The following is a 23,473-nucleotide window of genomic DNA, read 5'->3' as shown; positions in this document are numbered from 1 at the left end:
ACAAACCACTCTTAGTTAAAGCAGTGTGGCAAATGTGATGATCCATTATCATGGCTACCACTGCTCCTATTAGTATGCAGTGCTTTACTACACATTTGACATGGGAACTCTTTATTCTGCAACAGAGGGAAACATCTAATTCTGCAAACCGTCACTCCAGAGGCTGCTTAAAACTTGACAGTTCTGAGATTATTTTTATGATAAAATACTAAATTGTTGCCAACACAAAGGTGAATTGTTCAGGCTGTCAATCCAAAGTCTCATAACATGGACCAAAATCTGGAGTTCAGGGGGCCACAAGGGAGCTAACAAAACATTATTAAAGTTAGAAAATTAGGTAATCTAAGGCAAGGAAATTCCAAGATGAATTGACCCTCACCAGCTCCAAGCCTCCCTTTCCTTTTCTAAATTCAGTTTATCTTTTTTTGTCCTTATGCCCCAGGTCATTTCATCTCTGCATTTTAAGCTGGTGGCTTTCTCTCAGGTAATGCCTGAATATCAAAAAGGGAGAGGAAAGAAGGAGAGAAAAAAGCTGACTTTTCTTTGGTTTAGTGCCAATACTGAAAGTGTGGGGACTTTTTCAGGTCCATAAAGGAACAACCTATAGTGACATTAAACTGCGAAGCTGTAGTTAGTCTTTCCTGACCATCTGTGTGCTATTGTCTGTCTGCTATCACAGCTTGGCCATTTTGAGACATGCTCATAGCCAGCCCTCTTATTTGCAAAGACACTACATCAAAACCTGCAGATACTAACAATGCTTAAAGAAAAGTTTGCCAGTGATTTTTAAATGGTCAAATCCATTTATTTTTCCCTAGCCTTTTTCTTGGAAATTGCTGAACTGTTCAGCTAAAACGTTCCACAGAGCAAAATATAGCCTGAGTCAGATAGCATGGAAACTTATCATCACTAATGATTGAAGTTTGGCAAGACTGTAAATAGGAGAGTTCAGGTCTCTGGATTAGTCAATGTTAATTATAGGTGGTGCTATCAAACCATTCTACATGATAAATTGCCATTACTTCAATTTCACAGCCTAAAAAACTCTGATCTTTGTGGGAGGTTGGTTGGCAGTAGAGTCCCTTAGAGAGGAGTACAGCATGCGGAGGTTCCTCAAGGTCACGTAGTAGCTGCTGGTGGATCTGGGATGGCATTCAGGAGGGCTGACCTCAGATCTCCGCTATAACCACAGACTGTCCTTGATTTTGTTTGGCTTGGTAATGCTTCCTTTGTCTTGATCATATCACTTTCCCATACTTTTCTTCACTGTTGTCTCTGTCTTCCCTTTCTACAATTTCCTTGGCTTCCCATCTCACAGTGTTTCAGCATTTATCCTTACACTTTCCCTGGACATCTGACTCCCTGAGAGTTTAACCCAGTTTGGCTGCCTTCAAGGAGAGGTATGGTTTCCATTCCAGCAGGCAACAGAGCTGGGTACATATTCTCTCCCCACATTCACCCTCTTCACCTCAAGCTTCATGACTTCTGTTTGGCCTCCAGAGAAAAAAGGAGATGGGCTGGCTTGCTTTCTTGGTAGCTGCGGGAGGAAGAGCTGGAAGCCTGGTCTAGTATCTGTAGGATTTGTTTATATGTCACATTCCAAGTGGTATAGGAAAGTAACATTCTAAATGACCGTAACCTCTGGTTAGTGACATTTGGCAGTTATATGGTTTGCTTGCACCATATTTATGTTGCCTCAGTCAAGTCTTAATTATGAACATCCTGATTTTTCCACCAGTTTTCCCAGGAAGTTCACCATGCCCACATCAATCAGATCTGCTTTATTTAAGCCCTTCCAAAAATGTGCGTTTTTGGTTAAACTGAACGTGTCTAGGTTGAATGCAAGGTTTTCCAAAGTGACTTCATTTCCTAGTACTAAAGAAGTGTGGGGGCTTGATGTTTGTCCCAGTGCCCAGGCAATATCATCTCTCTGCAGTCAGGCCTGGCTGGCTGAGCCAGGGCTGTCAGTGAGGGGGCTGTCCACCATGAGAGGTGCAGAGAGATGGGCAGCTATCACCCAGAGGAGCTCTGTCCCTGGAAAGGGAGAGGTCTCTCATTCCTTCCTATCCAGGGGTGTCTCATTTTGTGAGTACCTTTGTCCTGACTGCTGGGGCACACCCAGCAGAAATGTTGTCACAGCTGACTTTCCAGGTTCTTGAGCTCAGGAGTGTTGCATCCCAGGTAGAAGGAAGTGTAGCAGGAGGGCCAGGAGACCTCCTTGGATGGATAAGGAGCTGCTGAGGAAAATTCAAAGGAGAAAAGAGGGTTATAAAAGGTGGAAGCAAGAACAAGTGGCCTGGGATGAATACAGGGATGTCTGGGAAGCTAGAGACCAGGTTAGAGAAGCTAAGGCCCAGTTAGAATTAAACTTGGCTAGGGATGTTAAAGATAACAGGAAGGGATACTATATGTATGTAGCGGATAAAACACAGAATAGGAACAATGTAGGCCCCCTCCAGAAGCTATCGGGAGAACTGGCTACACAGGATTTGGAGAAGGTTGAGGTTCTGAATAACTTCTTAGCCTTAGTCTTCACTGAAAAAGGCTCTGACCGCACCATCCAAGTCTTGGAAGGCAGATGCAGGGACTGTGAGATTGAAGACCCTGGACCCACCATAGGAGAGGATCTGGTTCAAGATCTTAAAAACCTGAACTTACAGAAGTCCATGGGAAATGATGAAATCCATCCACGGGTCCTGAAGGAGCTGGCAAATGAAGTTGCTAAGTCACTGGCCATCATATTTGAAAAACCATGGCAGTCAGGTAAAATTCTCAGTGACTGGAAAAAGGGAAATATAACCCCCTTTTTCAAGAAGGGGAAAATGGATGACCCGGGGAATTACAGACCAGTCAGTCTCACCTCTGTGCCTGGCAAAATCTTGGAGCAGATTCTCCTGGAAGGCATGCTAAGGTACATGAAAAACAACAAGGTGCTTGCTGACAGCCAGCCTGGCTTCACTAAGGGGAAATCTTGCCTGACCAATTTGGTGGCCTTCTATGATGGGGCTACAGAACTGACAGACAGGGGTAGAGCAGTTGATGACATCTGCCTGGACTTGTGCAAAGTGTTTGACACTGTCCTACACGACATCCTTGTCTCTAAATTGGAGAGACATCAATTTGATAGGTGGACCACTCGGTGGATAAAGAACTGGCTGAATGGCCTCATGCAAAGAGTTGTCAATGGTTCAATGTCCGGCTGGAGACCAGTAACGAGTGGTGTCCCTCAGGGATCAGTGTTGGGACTGGTCTTGTTTAATAGCTTAGTCGGTGACACGGACAGCGGGATTGAGTGCACCCTTAGCAAGTTTGCTGATGACACCAAGCTGTGTGGTTCGGTTGATACGTTGGAGCGAAGGAATGCCATCCAGAGGGACCTTAACACGCTTGTGAGGTGGGCTGATGCCAACCTTATGAAGTTTAACCATGACAAGTTCAAGGTCCTAGACCTGGGTCGGAGCAATCCCAGGCACAGCTACAGGTTGGGCAGAGAAGAGATTCAGAGCAGCCCTGTGGAGAAGGACTTGGGGGTGTTGGTTGATGAGAAAATGAACATGAGCTGGCTTCAGTCTGTGCTCACAGCCCAGAAAGCTGGGTTGCATGAAAAGGAGCATGACCAGCAGGTCGAAGGAGGTGATCCTGCCCCTCTACTCTGCTCTTGTGCAACCTCCCTTGGAGTATTGTGTGCAGTTCTGGTGTCCTCAACATAAAAAGGACATGGAACTGTTAGAACAAGTCCAGAGGAGGGCCACGAGGATGATCAGGGGACTGGAGCACCTCCCATATGAAGACAGGCTGAGAAAGCTGGGGCTGTTCAGCCTGGAGAAGAGAAGGCTGCGTGGAGACCTCATAGCAGCCTTCCAGTATCTGAAAGGGGCCTATAGGGATGCTGGGGAGGGACTCTTTGTTAGGGACTCTAGTGACAGGACAAGGGGTAATGGGTGAAAACTTAAACAAGGGAGGTTTAGATTGGACATAAGGAAGAAATTCTTTACTGTTAGGGTGGTGAGGCACTGGAATGGGCTGTCCAGGGAAGCTGTGAATGCTCCATCCCTGTCTTTGTTCAAGGCAAGGCTGGATGAAACCTTGCATGGCATGCTTTAGTGTGAGGTGTCCCTGCCCATGGCAGGGGGATTGTAACTAGATGATTTTAAGGTGCTTTCCAACCCTAACTATTCTGTGATTCTATGATTCTAAACCACAAGAAAATGCAGAATGGAGTTACTCAGACACCCCATTAACTTACTGCAACAGAGCTGGAGCTAATAAATCCCTAAAAACCCAAGTTGAAGGCTCTGTCAGGTGTTTTGTCACCACACTTCCCAGGCAGTGGAAAACCAGGGTAGAGCCATCCAAACTGACTATTTTACCCAGGCCAAAGACTATACACAAGTAGCTAAAGAGCTTTCATACCCATCTGTCCCTATAAGCAAAGCGGCTGTAGTTGCCAGGGTGCCATGCCAGCATTAATCTTCCCTCCCAAAGCCAATTGCCTGGCTTTTGGTGTCTGTGCATCTTTGGCATAACCAATTCACAACTCCAAGATAGCTGGGAGCCCTCTGCACCATGATATTGTTTTTTTTTTTTACTTCCTTCTAGAGCAATTGGCAGGATAACCCGCAAACCCTCCTGGGCTCAACAGCAAAAGCTGAAAGGTTCTGTCTGGGTGGGTTCTGACTTGTTACCTGGAGCTAATGGAAAAAAGTACACTTAGCTTGACACGCCAGGCAGAGGTGCTTGACCTCCAAGTGTTCATCTCTTCATTAGTTTTGCTTTAGAGAAGCTGTGGCAGCAAAGCAGGGTGGGTATTCCCTCTTGCTCTACCCAAACACGGCCCATGTGATGCAGATCTGGACTTCCCAGGCCTTTTATCAAACCAGCAAATGCAGCCAGGCTGCCAAGACCAAACTTTCAAAAGTCAGAAACAGCTCCAAAACATCACAGAACTTGCTTAAAACCACAAGGTGTTTCTCAGATGTTTCCTCTGGGCACTGCGTTTTTATTCCATTTTCAAGTGGAAACCAAGAGAAACATACTTATTCTAAAAAAAAGAAACCTGAAAATGTTTCGTGTGAGCACTAGATTCCAAAAGATTAAGAGTCACGAAGGCTTTCAACTCTCATAAAAGCTCTGGAAATAACTTAATTTTAATTTCAAAACCCTCAGGTATAAAAGGAACATTTTTGATAAAGCAACTCTGACTCATTATAACACATTTTATCTTCATTCATACATGCTTTTGATGCAGACTGTGTCTTGGATTGCAAAGCCTCATGTGTGTGTGTGTGTTCTTTTTTCTTTTTTTTTTTACCTTCACAGCTTTTTTTGGAAAATACCTCAATGAATACAATGGCAGCTACATCCCTCCTGGGTGGAGAGAGTGGGTTGGATTAGTGAAGAATTCTCGCTTCTATAATTACACCATTTCTCGCAATGGTAACAAAGAGAAGCATGGATTTGATTATGCAAAGGTACTTTCCAGACACATAAATGCCACATCATTAATCCATATTAAGATAGCTTTCAGATAATTTATTAACTACATAATTAATTAATTAACCAATTAAAACCACAAAATTGAGATGTCATTTTCTCTCCATGTCACAGCAGATCAATTTCCACATAAGAATATTAATCACACAATGGAAGAAAGTTTACAAAGGCTCTTCAGTAGAGCCTGGTGATTCAACCCTTCCTTTCTCCCTTCCTCCTCCCTCTGCTAGAAAGTGATGGTTCGGTGGCAGAAGCAAATAGTAAATAAAGACCTTTCCCCAAAATAATTGTGTTCCTTGCACTACTGAAATCTGAACGGAACTGACTGTTTTCAGTTACTACCTACATAAGAGACCTTGGTTAATGTTGTTTTCCATTATACAGTGGACACCAAAAAAAGGCTGTCAGCCTTTGTTGTCAGACTCTGGGTGTGACTATGAGAAAAGATAAGCACGAGAATACAGCCATTGGAAAACTTTAGAGCTTGTTTATGCTCTTGACAAAGTTTGGAAAGTATGCCAAGGTGACCTGCCCACTGCCGTGAAGTTTCTCAGAAAGGCTTAGGAGTGCAGATCACAGACTTTCCAGCCTGGAGAAAGCAATCTGGAATTTCCTCAGACTGCAGCTTACGGAAGATGATACAGATGTTGCAGCTGTGGTTTCTGACCCATGTAATGAGATTTTATTGGAAGTTTGCAATGCCTGCTTCTGATTTCCCCACATGTAGAAATCACATTATTATATATTTATATAAAGTAAAAAAAAAATAATGAATATTGGTTAGTTATACATTCCTTACACACCCTGTGTATGTAGCTAGAATAAATAGGGAAATAGGAGGGGAGTAAATGCTTTTGGAGAACAGTCATACAGACATTTCGCTTGAACAGCCCACAAACCCAGAAATTATCACAACCCTGGTGCCTCACATTCATTGAAAACCAAAAGTGGAAACCAAAAGGTGACTCACTGTCTCTTCCATATCCTTGCAGAGACTGTAGCAGCAAGGGCTACTGGGTGTGCTCCAAGCATGCTACAGGAGAGGGGAAGGGGCAGGGGGGACAGGGAATGGGCAAGCATGGAGGTCACAGCTGGTTGGCTTGTCCTAGTACTGACATGCGGCACAGACCTTGTCCCTCAGGCTCTGCTTTTGCAGCTGTTCGGGGCCTTGAATCCACAACATAAGATTAGTCATGCCTGGAAGTGCTTGAAATTACAAACATTGTCTCAGCACTTTCTCAATGAAGCTCGCGCTAGACCTCCAGGCCAACAGTGAATACTCCAAGGTGGCAGGTGGTTTAATTTAAGTTTTCATCTTTTTTTCTTAGCTCCATTTCCTCCCTTCCCCTCGTAGGCTTCCATTTGCCACCTTGGCTGTGGGTTAAGCCAGTTTATTAGCGAGTCACAACCTTAATCTCAGCAGCTGCACTTCTTAAAGTTGCACAATTAACAGAGCCTGCAGGAATTCAACTGCTCCCTGCATTGGTTTTTGCAACTTCTTTGGTAAAGATTTTTGCAGTCTGCTGCCTGTTGTAGCTTTCTTCCACTTTGTACATACATAAAAGTACACTCTGAACAAAATGTGGGCAAGAAATGTTTATGTAAACAGAAAACCAATGCAAGCGTCAATGATCTCTTGCAGTTAGGAGCCATTACCTTGTGAAAGTGTTTTTTTCAGTGAAATTCAAAAATCATATCTTTGTCAGTATAGTCTGTTATTTTTAAATGTTACCTAGCATTATATTACAAAATCTGGTAATCATTTTTACTTAATGCCTTCTGTTGTATCTGATTTGCAAAATACTGTCTCATTTTATGTGGCATCGCCAGCTTAAGAAAGTCATTACTGCACAGTCTCCCCTATGCTCCCTTGAATCATACATCTCTTTGATGGTACGTTTTTACTTCCTGATCTGAGCTTTAATGAGGGCTTGAAAATAGCATAATAACATGATAGTATGTGATCTAATTAATCTTGCACTTTGTAACTTTTGCTTTGTGTTAATCATATGTTCCAGGACTACTTCACAGACCTAATCACTAATGAGAGCATTAATTACTTCAGAATGTCTAAGAGGATATATCCCCATAGGCCCATAATGATGGTCATCAGCCACGCTGCGCCCCATGGCCCTGAGGATTCGGCACCACAGTTCTCAGAGCTCTACCCCAATGCTTCACAGCATATGTAAGTCAAATTCACATGCTGCCAGACCCACTCCTTGTAGCTGCTTCTTGTGAGATACTTGTTTATGGAGATGTTGCAGGAACAGAGAATTCAAATATAAGAAACGCACAGTAAGCAGCAAGTGTTTGCTTGTTTCTCTTGCTGTGCTTGCTCCTCTCTGGGAGAAGAGTGACAGCTCTGGCCATTATTAAAGCAAAGAGAAGCTCTTTTCCTCCTGGGAAGTTGTGGGAGATTAAAAGGTCAGTATTTGGCTTTGTAAGGGCAGCTTCTTACAATACCCTGAAAATATGTAGATGCAGGTCAGGATCTGTTGGAAAGATATTACTTCCTTCATCTTCCTCTAAGATATGTGCTTCCTGGGCTCTAACTAAGTGAATACACTGAGTAAAAACACCCTTTCGTAGCTTTTGAGTGCAGCAGATTTGTTTTTAGACTAGATGCCAGCAGATTCCCAAAATAGCCTTTTAAAGACTGCAGTTTTAAATTAAATATACTTAATCTTTTCTGGTCACTTAGCTACAACAGTAATTTTCGAAGAATTCCTCATTTTGTTTCTAGAACTTAAACCAACTCTGGGTAAAAATCTGTAGATAGTCCTGGATTCCACATCTTGCTTAATACCCTCTTAAGCATATTCTGGGTCCTTTTCCTCATAGTGAGGTGTTATGGAAGCTTTCCATTGCCTTTCTGTCTACCATGGGCACATAGACCACTTTTTCCATTTGTGCTTAAGAGATGTCTTTGCACCTCTTTCCACACTAATAAAATACTTTACCTGTACTGTACATTGATTTGACCTCTGAGAATGAGGAGGAATCACCTTCATCTCACAGTGAAAAACCTCTTTGATCTACAAATTGCCTTTTGGACATTCTAGCTCACACTAGGGAATGTTTTTTGTAGTTATATTAACTACTTTAAAATTGCAAGGAGTAGTAGTCACTGCATAAACTGCATGCATAAACTCATCACCAGTTATGGCCAGAAAGACATTGTTCATGGCACATGGTTAAATATTTGTTACTTTGTACTTTTTTGCCTTCCTATTGGCTGCTACTTTCTAGATGTGCCACTTTCCCTGACCTTACATACTTAACTGTATTTTTCTTATCCTATATTCTCAATGATCCCACATTCCTGAGTCTAGACTTTGCAAGTAAAGCAAACCAGCCAGCAGTGTCTCATAGCTATTTAGATGTTCAGGATAATTTCTACCTGTGTACAGAAGTGATGAGATTCAAGTTTGTGTATATTCACTTTAAACTGGTTCTCAGGTAATCATGCTGAAGAATTATTATCACCTTTTTATATCCAAAAGGTAAAATAAGACAGACATGAACGCACAAAACCTGCCACATTGGGTTGTATGAAAGAACTTTCTAACTCAGGATCCTGACTTAATGTGATTCAGCAGAAGGCAGCAGGGTTTGTTTGAGGAGGGGGGAGACAACACTCAGACAGACAAAACCTCACAAAAAAACTGGGAGAGATTAATTTTCCCTGTTTTTCCAGCTTCTGAATATTACCAGTTCAGGCAAAGCATCAGGCCACTGTGCCCCGTTCCCTCTGTACCAGTCTGATCACTATTTGAACTGCAGTGGCAGCCCCACATCTTGTGGCCACAAGTTCCACAGTGTCACTCTGTATACTGGGGACAAAGGACTGCCTTTTCTTTCCTTCTAACCTGGAGCTTGCCCATGCAGGGTCTCCCCTGCTTCCCATCTTGTGAAGAATAATGAAAGTCACTACATCAAATTTAATGGACCTCTCCCATGTCTTCTTTCAATCACCCCTTTTCATAGGAAGAGAGTTATATCTATTTGTTGTCGCTCTGTTCAACAGATTGCTTCCCATTTAGTGGCACAGATTGCCTGGCCTCAGGCAAGCCATCCTGTCTGCTGGGGGACTATCCATCATTCAGGAGGGTAGAATTGAAACTGTTTCCGCTTAGCTGTGGGGACTGTGTCTGGAAGAAAAGCACTGAATCATTGTATCTCACCCTACCTCTCCTCAGGCCAAAGCAGCTCATTTTAGGCTCCATGCTCAGTGTCCTCTGATAAAAGAGTGCTTGTAGGAACTTGCATGGGTTTATCATGCTCCTGGCACTTTCTAATGCTTTGTGTTTTCAGCCTACTTGTTTTCTAGCTCGTGCTGCTAGAACCAAGGGTTTAGTTAGCATCCAAAATCATAACACCCTCTCCACCTTACAGGTTGGATGCTATCTGCAAATATCAAGTAAAGATCCTAGTTATCTGTTTGCAGGCTTAGTTTCATTTCAATACTTTAATTTTTATTTGCGTGCACTACTGGGGTCTGAATACCTTTCCCTGCTAGGCTGCTTGTGAGAATACCCAGAATATGAGACTCAGCTGTGCTGCTTCTTGTCTTCTGGTGTTGTTGATTTTTTGGCAACCCTCTTGCAAAGAGTTTTTTTCTCTCATGACCTTAAGAGATCCTTGCTGGGTTGTTTTGTGTTTCTTCTTTCATTGACTGACTGCATGTGTCTGCAGACTAAGAAATGAGACAAATTGAAGATAAACTGCCAATCTGTGTGGCTGAGGCCTCCAAGTAACTGATTTCCCTAGCAAAAAAATATTAGCAACATGCTCTAAAAGATATAGGAAGTTTAGTTCTCATGGAAATATTCTGTGTTCCCTGTGAAAACAGCACAAGAACAATAAAATCTCTCCTGCCAAGGTTTGTATAATTTGAACGTTTAACCCTTAGGTTTTCTTCCTTGGTGGTCAAGCAACATTTCAATCCATTTCTTTCTGACCTCGGGTGGCAGCCATCTGACCCTGGATTTTGTTTTTAAAAATGTAGTTGCTATATCGTGTTACTGTAACGCCTACCTCCAACAAAGAAGGGAAACCAGGTCAAAAGCTGCTTGCTGGCTTTACAAACTGAGATGGAAGGTTATACCTACAAACCAAGGATTAAGATAGCCTGTCAGCCACTTGTGAGGGGAAGTTTTGCTTAAAAGGACAGTAGCTGAAGCAGACCCTTAAATTAGGCAATGTTTCTTTGCTGGTAAAGTACCTGTCATGTGATTGAAATATTGCCTTTATAAATAAAACAAACAAACAAACCCAAACACAAATAAAATATTTGTTTAGGAGAAGTTTTCCATTTGCACATATGAAGAGGGGAGCAGCCACAGCAGGAAATGCTCCAGTTCAGAGAGAGTATTTCTGCCCTCAAATGTGGGCGTCTGTTGGTCTCATTTCCCCACTTAACAATGTGGAAAGAAGAAAATTAAATGAAAGCAGCAGCGAAGTCTGTAAGATCTATGAAAAATCACCAAAGACAAAAAGAAAAGCAAGAATTGCAAAGCAGTGTAACCTTACAGTCATGTCCTCCTCAGCAAAAACAGCCTGCTTGAGTGGCATGAAGAGCCTTGCAAGGACAAGAAAGGTAATGATGTATACACTGCTTAATCATTAATTTTAAGTGGTTCCTGCTAATTCTCATTAGCTCCAGTTTAACATGAAACACACACTACATCATCCTGGAAGCAGCAGACACTCTACTGTTTTTAAGCATCCATTCTCTCTCTCACTCTCCCACCTTAAATATGTCTTATTTGTGACACCTAAAAATATTTCTGAAAATTTATCCTGGCTACTATCACCAAAATGAAGGATATATTTTCTGAAAAGAAATCATACTAATGCATGTACTCTAGCTGTGGCTCTAGAAACCATTTCTGTGGAAGAAAATGGGATTTGAGAAGATGTACTAGATGAAAGCAATACCTATGTTTTTGCTGTGGTAATGAACATCATCTGTGGGGGAATAGGGTTGGTAGACCTTTAGAAATATTGCTAAATATGAAGTTATGACACAAGAAATGGCTCTCTAGGTGTCCCTGGCAGCTGTTAAAGGGCAATCTTGTTCCATCGGACAGCTGAGCGGGAAAGCACTGACCCAAAAAGATGGTCTAATGAAAACCTAAATTCCCAGTTGTGTTCAGCGCCTCAGGCACTTTAGCTTCCCTTTACCTTCAAGTGTGAACCAGTCTTGGGGGAACTGTGAATCATACCTAAGCTGTTTATAAACTGTGAAGCAAACATTAGAAGCAAAAATCTGTGGGAGGCAGGTTTACTGAAGAATGTAAAAAATGGAAATCTGGAACACTGATGTTTGTGCTGAGTTAAAGATCCTTGGGCTGGCAGGAGGACTGACAGCCAGATTAGATAGACTGGAAGTTATACTGCTGCCAAGCTGAAAATCTAAGGAGGAGCAGCTACAAGTGGTATCTTGGAAGAGACTGGAAAGTTTTCCAAGATAATGTGAGAAAATGTAGATAATTCAAGAGGCAAAGCTTTATATTTAAAGATACTGTGAAGGGTGTTGATTGACCACGTCTGGCTGTAGCCATGTGTTTGCAGTAATGAAGCATGCAGAACAGTTCTGTTGCACCTCTGCATGCCCATTCACAGTCTTAACTGTGAATTTGGGGTGTGAGGATGGCTGCATTCAGGATGCCTTCTAATTGCTGAGTCTGAGCCTCACACAGCCACCAGTTATGATGGTACTTCTTGTAATGTGGGCACTTACTTACTCATTAGAGTGGGATCGTACATTTGAATCAGTCATAAATCTTCATGTATTAGTCTGTGTTGTCACTGCTGGCCTGAGGCCTACTTGGAGTCCCAGCTTAGAGATTTATGATCAAAATCATTGCACACACCATTACCAGTGTACAGGGCTAGAAGAAATAGTGTGATACAGAAATACAGTAAGATTCTAGTTACACAATTAACTTCTGTATCAGCAGCAAATATCTATTCCTAAAATAAAAAGGTGTTATATTTAACGGGTAGCAACTTTTTTCTTCTTTATTGTGAAATATAGCAGTTGTTTACACTTCAGGAGTGAAACTTTCATACCTCACATCCCCAAATATATAAATATCCCTGGGTTTCAAAGATTCTCCACTTAAAAGGCTGAAAAAATAGACCAAGAATGATGAAATTCAACTTCACATTAATACTGACCATGCCACTGATCATGTTTTTTTGACTTTTAATTCTGCCCAGAACCAAGGCTTCCTGCTTTCCAAGAACATTGTCGAAGCCTGGAAGTCTACTTTCCCTGGAAACCAAGGATTTGCTTCCTTTGTTTATTTACCCTTTTTCGGAAGAAATATGATCACTGATGTAATGTTTGTTCATCATATCTCAAGGAATAATATAGGTGTTAATTTTGAACGAGGCTGATTAATTTTAACAATGAGTTTTAGCATGGATATTATTTTAAAGATTTGTTGACTTCTATTTTCATGAAATGAAAATATTCCTGGGGTGTACAAGTACTGTATTATTTTCACTAACTGGAGGATTCCCAATCCAAACAGAAGATTAGCCAAACACTTTGGGATAAAAACCCCCGAGAGCTCTATGGAATTAATCAAAACCAACATTTTTAGGCAGTATTTTTGTGAGCAGGATTTTCTTTTGTTGAATAGGAACAGGAGGGAATTAGGAGATTGTAAATAGAGGCAAATACAGATTTTTAGTGTGAACAATTGAACAAATGTTTGTAAACAACCTTGTTTCTTTCCACATTAACCCATCTATAAGGAACATGTATAGATTTAGATCAAATTTTTAGAAAGCAAGTGTTAATTTAAAGTTGCACTGAATTCTGGGAGCTTTTGAAACATGCTGTACTCTTCTTTATTTCTTTTCCACACAGATACCACAACTGTGTAAACAGAATTAGCCAAGCCGAATCTCCCATTCTTTGCTTAACTTGTAAAATACCTTTTTGTAATAATGATTTGCAGAAGGATTGTATTCCATTTGATTCATGGAATTCACACAAAAAGCAGTTCAGTTACTAGTAAAAGATAATCTAAATAATTCCTAAATGATTTGCTGTTTGGGGACCCCATTTCAATAGGTCCTCAAGTGTAAACATCCATTCTTTTGTGCTATTTAGGATTTTTTATTTCTTGTCAAACTTGAAGTTATTGTGATGTCTTAGAAGCCAAATAAGATGCATTCTCTATTTTGAAGTTAAAATTTAAATACAAATATGTTGTCAGAGTAATTAAAATGTGTGATATGAAATGCTGATTGTTCATGTAACTAAAGGGTATTGAGGCCTTTTGGATTCAGGCCACAAAGCTGAGTGCTAATATAGTTTCTTTCCTCTCGTTATAACTTTAATTATCTGCTTGAACTGATGCTTACAGATAAACAAATGATAGATCTCATGGTGAATCTTTCTTTAAAGAGAAAAGTGCACTAGTACTTACAGCTATTTACTCCTTCTATAACCTACAGAACACTTAATATCACCACTGGGGGCTTTCCTCTTGCAGTTTAACAGGTGGTAAAGAGACAGGAAGTGCAATTTCCATGGTGTAGTATGAAAAAAATAATACACGTTGATATTGAGACATTAAGAACCCAAACCACAAGTTGTTACTTTCCTGAGGATACTGTAATCTAAGGCCTAGAGAAGGACAATATTAATTTGCTTTTTTGTTTTTTTGCAAATGTGCACATGAAATGGGATGATTTCTCTGTAAATGTATTCACGTAAGTAAATGGTTATGAAATCTCAGGGTTTATTTATTGTTATCATACTGAGCACGTGTTTATGGAAAAGTGCCTGACTGGGTTCAGCAGTTGTTGTTAAGTATTTGGATTTTTTTGTTTGTTTGTTTGTTAAACTACGGGCAGCAATTTGAAATTTTATGAACCTGGCATGTTCTAGTATCCTGCCCAATGATGGAATTTCAGGAAGTCTCTGTGTAGTACGTTCCACACGGTATGTGTTGGACAAATGTAAGTGAGCAACTGAGCGATCTAGATCAGTCCAAGCTAGTATAGCCTGTATGAATGCTAAATACTGTACCTTTTTAGTAAACTAATCATTTGCTCTCTCAGTACTTACCCTCTCTACAAATTTAATATTCGTGTAGTATGTTTTTAGAACAGAGTTACATGAGGTGGAGCACTTTTTCATGTATCTATTTTTGTAATGTGTAAAATGAACTCTCAGTCAGTCTCTGGGCACACATTCAGAATTTTAAGTGCTTTACTATTTGCTGATCAACTAGCAAGAATGACCTTGAAATCAGAAACTGCACTCTGGGGCAGCATCTGAGAGCTACTCAGAGCAGCCAGCAAAGATCAAAAGGCAGGTGAGCAGTAGCTCCTTGCCAGATTTACGGACCATGGGTAACCTGAAAATAATGGGATACCTGGCATTGTCTGCTAATCATGGATCAACAAAATGGGCTTAAGACAAGATAGGCTCCATTACTGAAAAGAGGCAATAGTGAGAAGAGGCAATAGAAGACACATCTGCAATCTTGTATTCACAGTGCAAAGAGGAATCAAGGAAATGTAGATGTCGATGTTACTTTACAGCAGTGATTGTCAATACACAGTAAAGTTGTTCCCAAAAATGGAAGAATAGAAACTGTGACAGACTTTCAATGTCTTATAACAGTTGAACATTTAGTTGATATCTCCAACTGCTTCAAGAAAAAATGTTGTGATAAACAGTTATCACTGACAGGGAAGATGTCTGTCTGCTTGGAAAGGTTTTCAAAAATCAGCAATATTCTCCCCAGAATTCACCTCTGTTGGGTTTGTTTGTTTATTTTACACACAAAACGGTAGACAAATCTGAAGGCAATGTCAGATCTTGTGCCAGGCAAGTAGTGCTGTTCTGGTGGATTTCTGCAAGGCACAACAAAAGGGGTCTGCAGGGAATATAGGTGATCTGGATTCCTTTCTGTCTCTTCCTTAGTACTCTTTCTCCTTTACTTTGGACCCCTGTGTCACATTTCTCCATCAGCCACTGCACTGGGTATTTCTCAGAAGGTCCTGTTCCTTGAAGTGTCTGGGAGGAAAATTCTACTCACTCTCTGCCTACTGCATTTCTCACCCAGAAAATTCACAATGCATTTGGAAAGTGTCTGTGAAAGGTTTTAACCGCCCTGCTAAACCCTTGAGTGCTGCTTTTAGAGACTATCCATTATGTGGAGGAGGCTCCTCACAATGGGCTGGGAACATGAGACCTGAGCTTGCTTCAGCAGCTGGCTCTCCTTCCTGGCACAGTGGCAGGCTGTCACAGTGCTGCTGGCTGAGTGCAGCTCACAGCCACCTCATCCCTCTGTGGCAGGCCCCTCAGGAGTCCACTAAAAAAAAAAAAAACCCAGGCTTTCGCTGGAAAAAGCTGGTTAATCAAAACTGGTTAATCAAAACTGAGCTCTTTCATGGGAAAGCATCTTGTTTGACAAAATTACACAGAAACGGAGGAAAGTTTGCACTGTCAGTGTGCCTAATACCTCGAAACTCTGAAGACTTGCTTCTTCTTCAAGCTCTAGGGCTCCATAAGTCCATCTGCTAGGGCTGCTGGCTAGCCAGCAACCTAGAGGACTGTGCTCCTGGGCTCAATTTCATTGATTTTGTGGTAGTAGAAACACCCCTTTTAAAAATCAGATATTAACCATGGGAAGTGTAAAATATTTTGACTTTTCATCTGAACTAAAAGACTTTCCAGCAGAAGAGTAGTTGTAGTTTATGTTTTGTCTCTGCTAAGTAGGAATCTAACCTTTCCATATTTCTTAATATGAAGCAAAAGTTCACATATCCTTTGATACCACTGTCTCATTTCTGTTTTGCCCAGGGCTAATGGCTAAATAGGTTAGTCTAAACTAGCTGTATGTACTAGACACACACATATTTCTCACATTCTACATAGATTCTCGAAAACAGTCTCCAATTAAAGTATGGACTCCATTAAATTGTTGCAGTTGTCTATCAGTCTATTATGTTGTCCATTGAGCTGACTTTTATCCTCGGAATATATAGTTATAGATTATGCATACGATAGCTGATAAAGTAAAATCAGCTGCTTCACTAAAATAAATTGCTTCCATCACTCTGTGGTTGTATATATCTATGACAAGAAAAATAGAAGCTAGTCAAGGGTGTGACTTTAAGTTATCAATATACGATGTTCTGATAGTGTTCTGTGCTACCTCTTCGAAAAGACAACTACACATAAACATTTATGTGGGGAAAATGTACTTTTGAGTAATGCACGTATTAGAATTATCAGTATCTAAACAGTAAATCAATATTGAATTGGTGTTATAAACTGAAAAGAGAACTGCAGAAATCAAATTAATTCACACAACAGCATTTTTTCATTTTCTATTTATGTTTATTTTTCAAAGGTACGGCTGCAATGCCTCTATCATATACTGGAAATCAAAATGGCAAAGCCTAGATTCTGTGACTCTTAGAGAAGCAAAATGCTCATCCACAGATGAAACTGTTACAGGACAGGGTTCTTTTTTTTGTTTCTTTTCACCTTTAAGTTATCATGTATGATAGGTATAAAAGCAGGATTAATGAAGAGCTTTTGTAATGTGCAAATCCATACAGCAAAATTACTTGGCATATTTTTTGCAGTACCTTTTCTTCAGAGATGATATCTGTGAATAGATTCTTGTTTCTTACATGATGTCCTTCAAAAATTCACTGGCTTTGGATAGAACAGCTCTCTTATATCTTCCTTTTATGTTTGTGCAAACTCCTAAGGCATCATTCTTTGCTTCAGTAGGACTCTGTGACATACTTCTTAGTACTGTAGTATCACTACAGGTATTAGTTCAACATTGTTATCACAGTTCATGTTATGCTGGTAAAGCACTGTGCTTTGCAGTCACATGATAAAAATAACACTTCAACAGTATTCAATATATAAATAAATACTATTTTGTTATGAATGGAATTTGCACATCTTTGGGTGTCGCTCAGGTGAGGGCCAAGGGAAAGTCTTGGAGAGTGAACATGGGTCTGGGGTCAATGTCACTGGCTGCAGCACTTTCTCAGCTCTCTGATGAGTGTCGCTGTTCTTTAGAACTGATTACTGAATTTCTTTATCCATCAAAAAAATTCTTCCTTGTGACTTTTGTCCAACTTGTGCTAATATAAAGGTAATTTCCCCACTGGAAGATCAGGGCAGTTTACCGTAGTACTAAGGGGAAGTAGTCATCTTTGGTCTCTGACTTTCCTTCATTATTCTGCTTGTTGTTACAGGATGCACTATTCAGATAAGCAGTTTTAATGTTTACACATTCCTTTGAGAAATAGATTTGGGCATATCTTAAATATTAATATGTATCTGGTAGTGGTCTTTGAGCCTGACAGCTCAGAAATCAAGTGGTTAAAAAATTTGAGGAAGTGATGTATGAACCAATGAAGCTTGGAAGCCACTGAAGTGATGTTTGTTTGTATTTCACACTGGAAATACCAGATAGAGCATAGAATCTGTGGTTTAACTGTTTGTTGGCTATTCCTGTATTAGGGAAGTTCCCACCTTCCTCTAAAGCCTGTGATCCTTTCTTTTCCTCCCAGCACTCCCAGCTATAACTATGCACCAAACATGGATAAGCACTGGATCATGCAGTATACAGGGCCCATGCTGCCTATCCACATGGAGTTTACAAATGTCTTGCAGCGCAAAAGGCTTCAGACCCTGATGTCTGTTGACGACTCTATGGAAAGAGTGAGTGCAAGAAACTGCTGTGAATACAAACTTATTAGTTGGTAACAAAATTAAACTATTTCCTTCTTTACCTTCACCACCCACAGCCTGGGAAAAGACCTTGAGCTACAAAGAATTACTCCATGTATCCCCAGTAGAAATTAATTCTGGTTCTCTGCAGCATAATGCCAAGCTCTTTGCTGTTTCTTTTAATTGCTGAGTGGATAAACTGACGATTTTTTTTAAGGGAAAAGTCACTGGGCCTAATATAAAGCCTGGCATTAACAGAAAATGCATTACCTGGGTGTACATGTAGATAGACACAGGTGCGCGTATGACCACGTCTATTCATTTCACACACTCCCTTCACAGTTCGTCCTTCAGCCGAAATCTGGGAATTGGCAAATCACAGCAACTCAGGTGTCAGTCTGCTAGTGTTTGCAGAAGTTAGGCAATGCACTGTACAGCTAATTATAAGTAACATGATACACAAACTGTTAGGTGTACTTTGCATGACTTTTTGTTCCAAAATCAAGCACCATGACCAAAGATCTTCCCCCAGAGAGACTTCTTTAAACTTTAATAAAAATTTACAGCCTTTTCCCAAGCCCACAACTGTAAAGAATGAAAAAGTTGTAGACTAACACAGTAAATCAAATCTAAGTACCATTTGCCCTAAAGCTGTAACAGACTTTTTTCCCAAGCTGTTTGAGTGTGTTTGAGCTGTTTGAGTACACAATGACTTTTGGACACACTAATGCAACTTCACCAGTATTACCATATTTTGCTACTCTAATTTTCCAGACCTGTTTAATTTTCCCATCTGACAAATGTGAAATTAAACTTGTAAGTTGATATTTTTGGCAGCACAGTAAAGACAAGATGTAAAAGTGTCCATCCCGAGAATGACCACTTTGACAACCTCATGAAGGCCATATTTGGTTCAGTAAATTTAAGGGAGTAAAATGATGGTTATACCTGATTTCAAAAAAATTTGTTTTGCTACATTTAATTCAGAATTTTTCCTGTGCTCTGTTGCAGTTGTACCAAATGCTTGCAGAGATGGGAGAACTGGAGAATACCTACATTATTTACACTGCTGACCATGGTTACCATATCGGGCAGTTCGGACTGGTCAAGGGGAAGTCAATGCCATATGACTTTGATATTCGAGTTCCTTTCTTTATTCGTGGTCCAAGTGTAGAGCCAGGATCAGTGTACGTTCTCTTATGTCTCTAGCACAGCTGTTGAGCCTAATGTAAAATGTTTTTAAGAACATGTAATTATTGCTTTGTGCAATTTCTTTTCATAAAGGATGTCATATTTTTGCAGACCAATGAGTCTAATAAAGGGAAATGTCTTTCATTTTGCATATTATTAAGTTACAGTGCAGAAGAGGAAATTGTATGATGATGTGTCCTGTAAGATTAGGCTTTGGGTTTTGCTTTTAAACATTAGGCGCTCATCTTTATTGCTCACTTTTTGATTTATCAGAATGGATGGCATCATGCCGTCATTGTCAGTGAGATAAGAGTAGTGTGGCTACTGCTCCTCCATGTTTTATTGGGCTTAACTTTTTCTTTGTGATAACAGTCTGCAGTGCTGGCCTGTCGTTCTGAGATGTACACTTCAAAGTGGATTTTCTAAACTTAGCGCTTCTGTAGAGCTTTACCTCTTCAAAGCCCTGATATACATTAATTACCATTCTGTTTCCAAGAGAATGTGAAGACTTACATATTGAACATATGACAACTGTGACCTTTTCTGTTGATTTGCAGAGTGCCTCAGATAGTTCTGAATATTGATCTCGCTCCAACAATTCTGGATATAGCAGGACTTGACACACCTCCAGATATGGATGGTAAATCTGTCCTAAAGCTTCTGGACTTGGAGAGACCAGGAAACAGGTGGGTCCCAGCATTGTATCTTTTTAACCAGTTCAGAAGCAAACACCTAAGTAAATCAACTGAGTGGAAAAAAGAGATTCTGTGAAAATGAGCTGTGTCATGGCAATGACCACAGCGTTTGCATTTTAAGAGTCTCTTAAATAGCACATCTATAAAATTGCTGGTGTATATATAAGTGGAGAGGCGGGTGTTTTTTTAAAAAATAAATTGTTAACCCTGGCAGTGCTATACATCGGTGGCAATAAATATTATTATTTTGCTTTCAGATTTCGAACAAACAAGAAGACCAAAATTTGGCGTGACACATTTCTGGTGGAAAGAGGGTAATTATTAGGGGTGAGAGAGTTTTGGGACAGCTTGCCTGCTGGGAATATTCTCCTGTACATGTTTTCCTTTCTGCTCCCTCCTCTTCCTTTTTATGGTCAACAGAGCAGTAAATTTTGCAAGCAAACTTACAGGCCTGACTTGTTTCCTATTTTCCCACCACTGGCTTTGCAAGCTGCTATGCTCCTAAATCCCTGTCTCTGAAGAAATTTGAAAGCATGCTTTTCTGGTGACTTTCTTAGCTTGTACCTCCTCTTTCTTTGACATTGTACTTATGCCCATTTATGTCTCATTATCTGACTCATTTTCTTACAAAATCTCTGTTTCAAAACCAGCAGAATCCTTGTATCAAATACTTTTGTATTTTTTATCTCATATCCAAAGCATTCTTCATTTTTGTTCTAGCTAAGAAAAGGTTTATGTGTAAATGAGATCCATAACTGCTCCTCATTTCACTGATATTCCTTTACACTTTTTACTCTCATCTTGCCAACTACTGCTGTGAAAGTTTTCTCTGGGTAAAAATTTTACAGCAATTTCCTCATGGCACTTTATGGCTTTACAGAATATGGAAATTTTGGGTGATGTAGTACAAAATGGTGCATATAAGGCACATTGTAATGTGTAAGATATAGCCAGGCTAAAGCTGAATGAGCATGGGAGCCCTGCAGTGTCTTCAGCTGGACTTTTCAGCCAGGCAAGTACTGATTCAACATGTTTTGCTTCATGAAAGAACGTCCATTTATATATGAATGGTGCTGAACTGTGTCACTTAGACATATTTCAGCAGCCCTTATTTCTCTTATTTCTCTTTGGGTAATTTCCAGCAAATCACTTGAGTCGTTTTTTTTCACTACATGACCTACCTTTAAGGTCAGTAACAGAAATGTGCTGGGGTTTTTTCCCTGAGAAGATGTAAACCCGTAAAGTAGCTTTGCTTTTCCAGTTAAATTCGTTATCTCCAGAGTTTAGAAGAATGTATCTAAAATATTCCATTTATTTTTTTTAAGCAAATTTCTGCGTAAGAAGGAGGAACCCAACAAAAACACTCAGCAGTCTAATCAACTACCAAAATATGAGAGAGTAAAAGAATTATGCCAGCAAGCAAAATACCAGACAGCCTGTGAACAACCAGGGCAGGTAAGACACAAGCAACTGCAGTCTTCTTGGTGCCACAGAGAAATACATATTTTCTCTATGGGTCAAAAGAATTCAAAGAATATGCATTTGGAGGATAGCTAAAAGACTATTCTTCTCAATACCTTCAGAGCAAAGAAAACCATACACAAATTGTTCTAAGCAATGGTCCAATTTAAGATGTTGGAGGGCTGGTCCATAATTTGCTGTTTCAGTACAGGGCTTATGGTAAAACTCCCGTGCTCAAATATAACATGAGATAACTAATTTTAATTTGATTCAGTGTATAGCTCAATATGCAAGATAATTCAATGATAATTATAAATAAGGGAGATAACCTTTTTGAGCAGTGAAAGCTTGTACTCACTGGGATAATTCAGAATTACTGAAGCAAACTGGCTAGTCCTATGTTTACGCATTATTTCATTTGCTGGGATAAAGTGGACAGCACTTGTTGAAACACCTTTAATAGAAGGACCCCTTGCTCAGATACACTTGCCTTTTAAGGTCACAGTAAGGATTCAGAGAATGATACCTATACTGAAGCCTTGTTTTGTCCTCTTGTAGACTTAATGATTTCGGTATAACTCCTGACTCTGATACAAAGGTCTAGTTGCCTGCCTATAAAACCTAAAGTTACTGCACCACTGACTTCTTTACTTACACCTGCAGCTCTGTAGTGTATATACAGGGAGGGAGCTAAAATAAGAAAAAGTGAGTCTGTCTCCAGCTCTTTTCAATCCATTCTGAATTAATACTATACCTATGGTAACATATGAAGATGAATTTACTGGGGAGGTGTGTAATAGAGCTGTATGCCTTCCCACTGACACCACCTACAACCAGGCACATGCTAGGGGCCCCAGGCAGTGGCTCGTGCCTACCCTGCCATCCTCCCCCTCCATGCCCATCCCCACACACCTCCCCACTGGAGTGTGGGATGATTTCTCCCAGGCAGGCTTTTGCGCCTTTCCCTCAGATGTTTGCTCAGACCACTGCAGCCAGCTGTAAACCTGGCGCTGAAATATTGGTAAACTGTTCTGAACGGGGACATAAAGCATTCACTGTGTTCTGCTTCCATCTGCAGCCACCCATGGTGCTTCACTCATGCCAGCTAGAGCTCTTCACAGCAAACCTGAGGGTGCTGAGGAGAGCTTGCTCACTTAGAAAAATGCTCTATCCCTACCTTTCCCCTTCTCATTCATTTGAGTGTAGTGTTACAGTGAATCTCAGTTAATCCCAGATTGGACTGGAATATGTTTTGGCTAGCATATCCTAGGTCAGGTCCTCTGCTACAGCTCTCACCTCACACATGCTCCTTAAACGCAGCCACTTTTGAAGGGATATACACAATATCACAGTCTCACCCAAGGGCAAAGTTTTCAGGAGTTTAAACACTGCCATTGTAAACAGAGATTAAATTTGAAAAACTGCATATATTTATAAAAACTAAAGGAGATCAATGGAGTCATTTAGACTGTTAGACGCTAAAATGTTTAGTTTTAAAATACCAAAATATTTTCTTTGCAGTTATTTCTTATATTTATTACCTCTTATGCCAAAACCCAAGTTTTAGACAACTTTACTTTTCAACATGTGAATAGAAGAGGTTAAGTGTCCTGACCAGATATCACACCTGAAGCAGCAGCAAACACTGCTCACAGCCCGTTCCCAGCCTACTGTGGTAGACTTGTCTTTCCACCCCATATTGGTGGATCCTGTTTGATCAAAGGAAGGAGAAGGCCTTGAGCCAGCAAGGAGCTTATGAGAGCCATTCTGTTTGGTAGTGGCTCATGCACCTACAAGCTCCCACTGAGGTCCTTTAAGAGCAGAAGATGCACTTGGAGCCCAGCAGCCATCCCTCACAGCTGAATGAAGGACAGGGCTGAACTGATCTCTT

General features: G+C 40.5%; 1 protein-coding gene across 1 annotated transcript in view; it reads left to right on the top strand.

Moving 5' to 3' along the window:
* The window catches only part of SULF1 (sulfatase 1), a 130,750-nt gene that overhangs the window by 82,695 nt on the left and 24,582 nt on the right, over nucleotides 1-23,473 (top strand). Inside the window, exons 7-13 of the mRNA XM_034067644.1 lie at nucleotides 5,320-5,471; nucleotides 7,512-7,681; nucleotides 18,076-18,226; nucleotides 19,247-19,422; nucleotides 19,984-20,112; nucleotides 20,379-20,435; nucleotides 21,447-21,576. Of these exons, the coding sequence (XP_033923535.1) occupies nucleotides 5,320-5,471; nucleotides 7,512-7,681; nucleotides 18,076-18,226; nucleotides 19,247-19,422; nucleotides 19,984-20,112; nucleotides 20,379-20,435; nucleotides 21,447-21,576 (965 nt within the window). The remainder of the gene's footprint in view (nucleotides 1-5,319; nucleotides 5,472-7,511; nucleotides 7,682-18,075; nucleotides 18,227-19,246; nucleotides 19,423-19,983; nucleotides 20,113-20,378; nucleotides 20,436-21,446; nucleotides 21,577-23,473) is intronic.

This window comes from Melopsittacus undulatus, chromosome 1 (genome assembly GCF_012275295.1).
Source record: "Melopsittacus undulatus isolate bMelUnd1 chromosome 1, bMelUnd1.mat.Z, whole genome shotgun sequence".
Taxonomy (NCBI): Eukaryota; Metazoa; Chordata; class Aves; order Psittaciformes; family Psittaculidae; genus Melopsittacus; species Melopsittacus undulatus.
The sequence above is the reverse complement of the archived record's forward strand: the minus strand, read 5'-3'. Positions and strand labels throughout refer to the sequence as shown.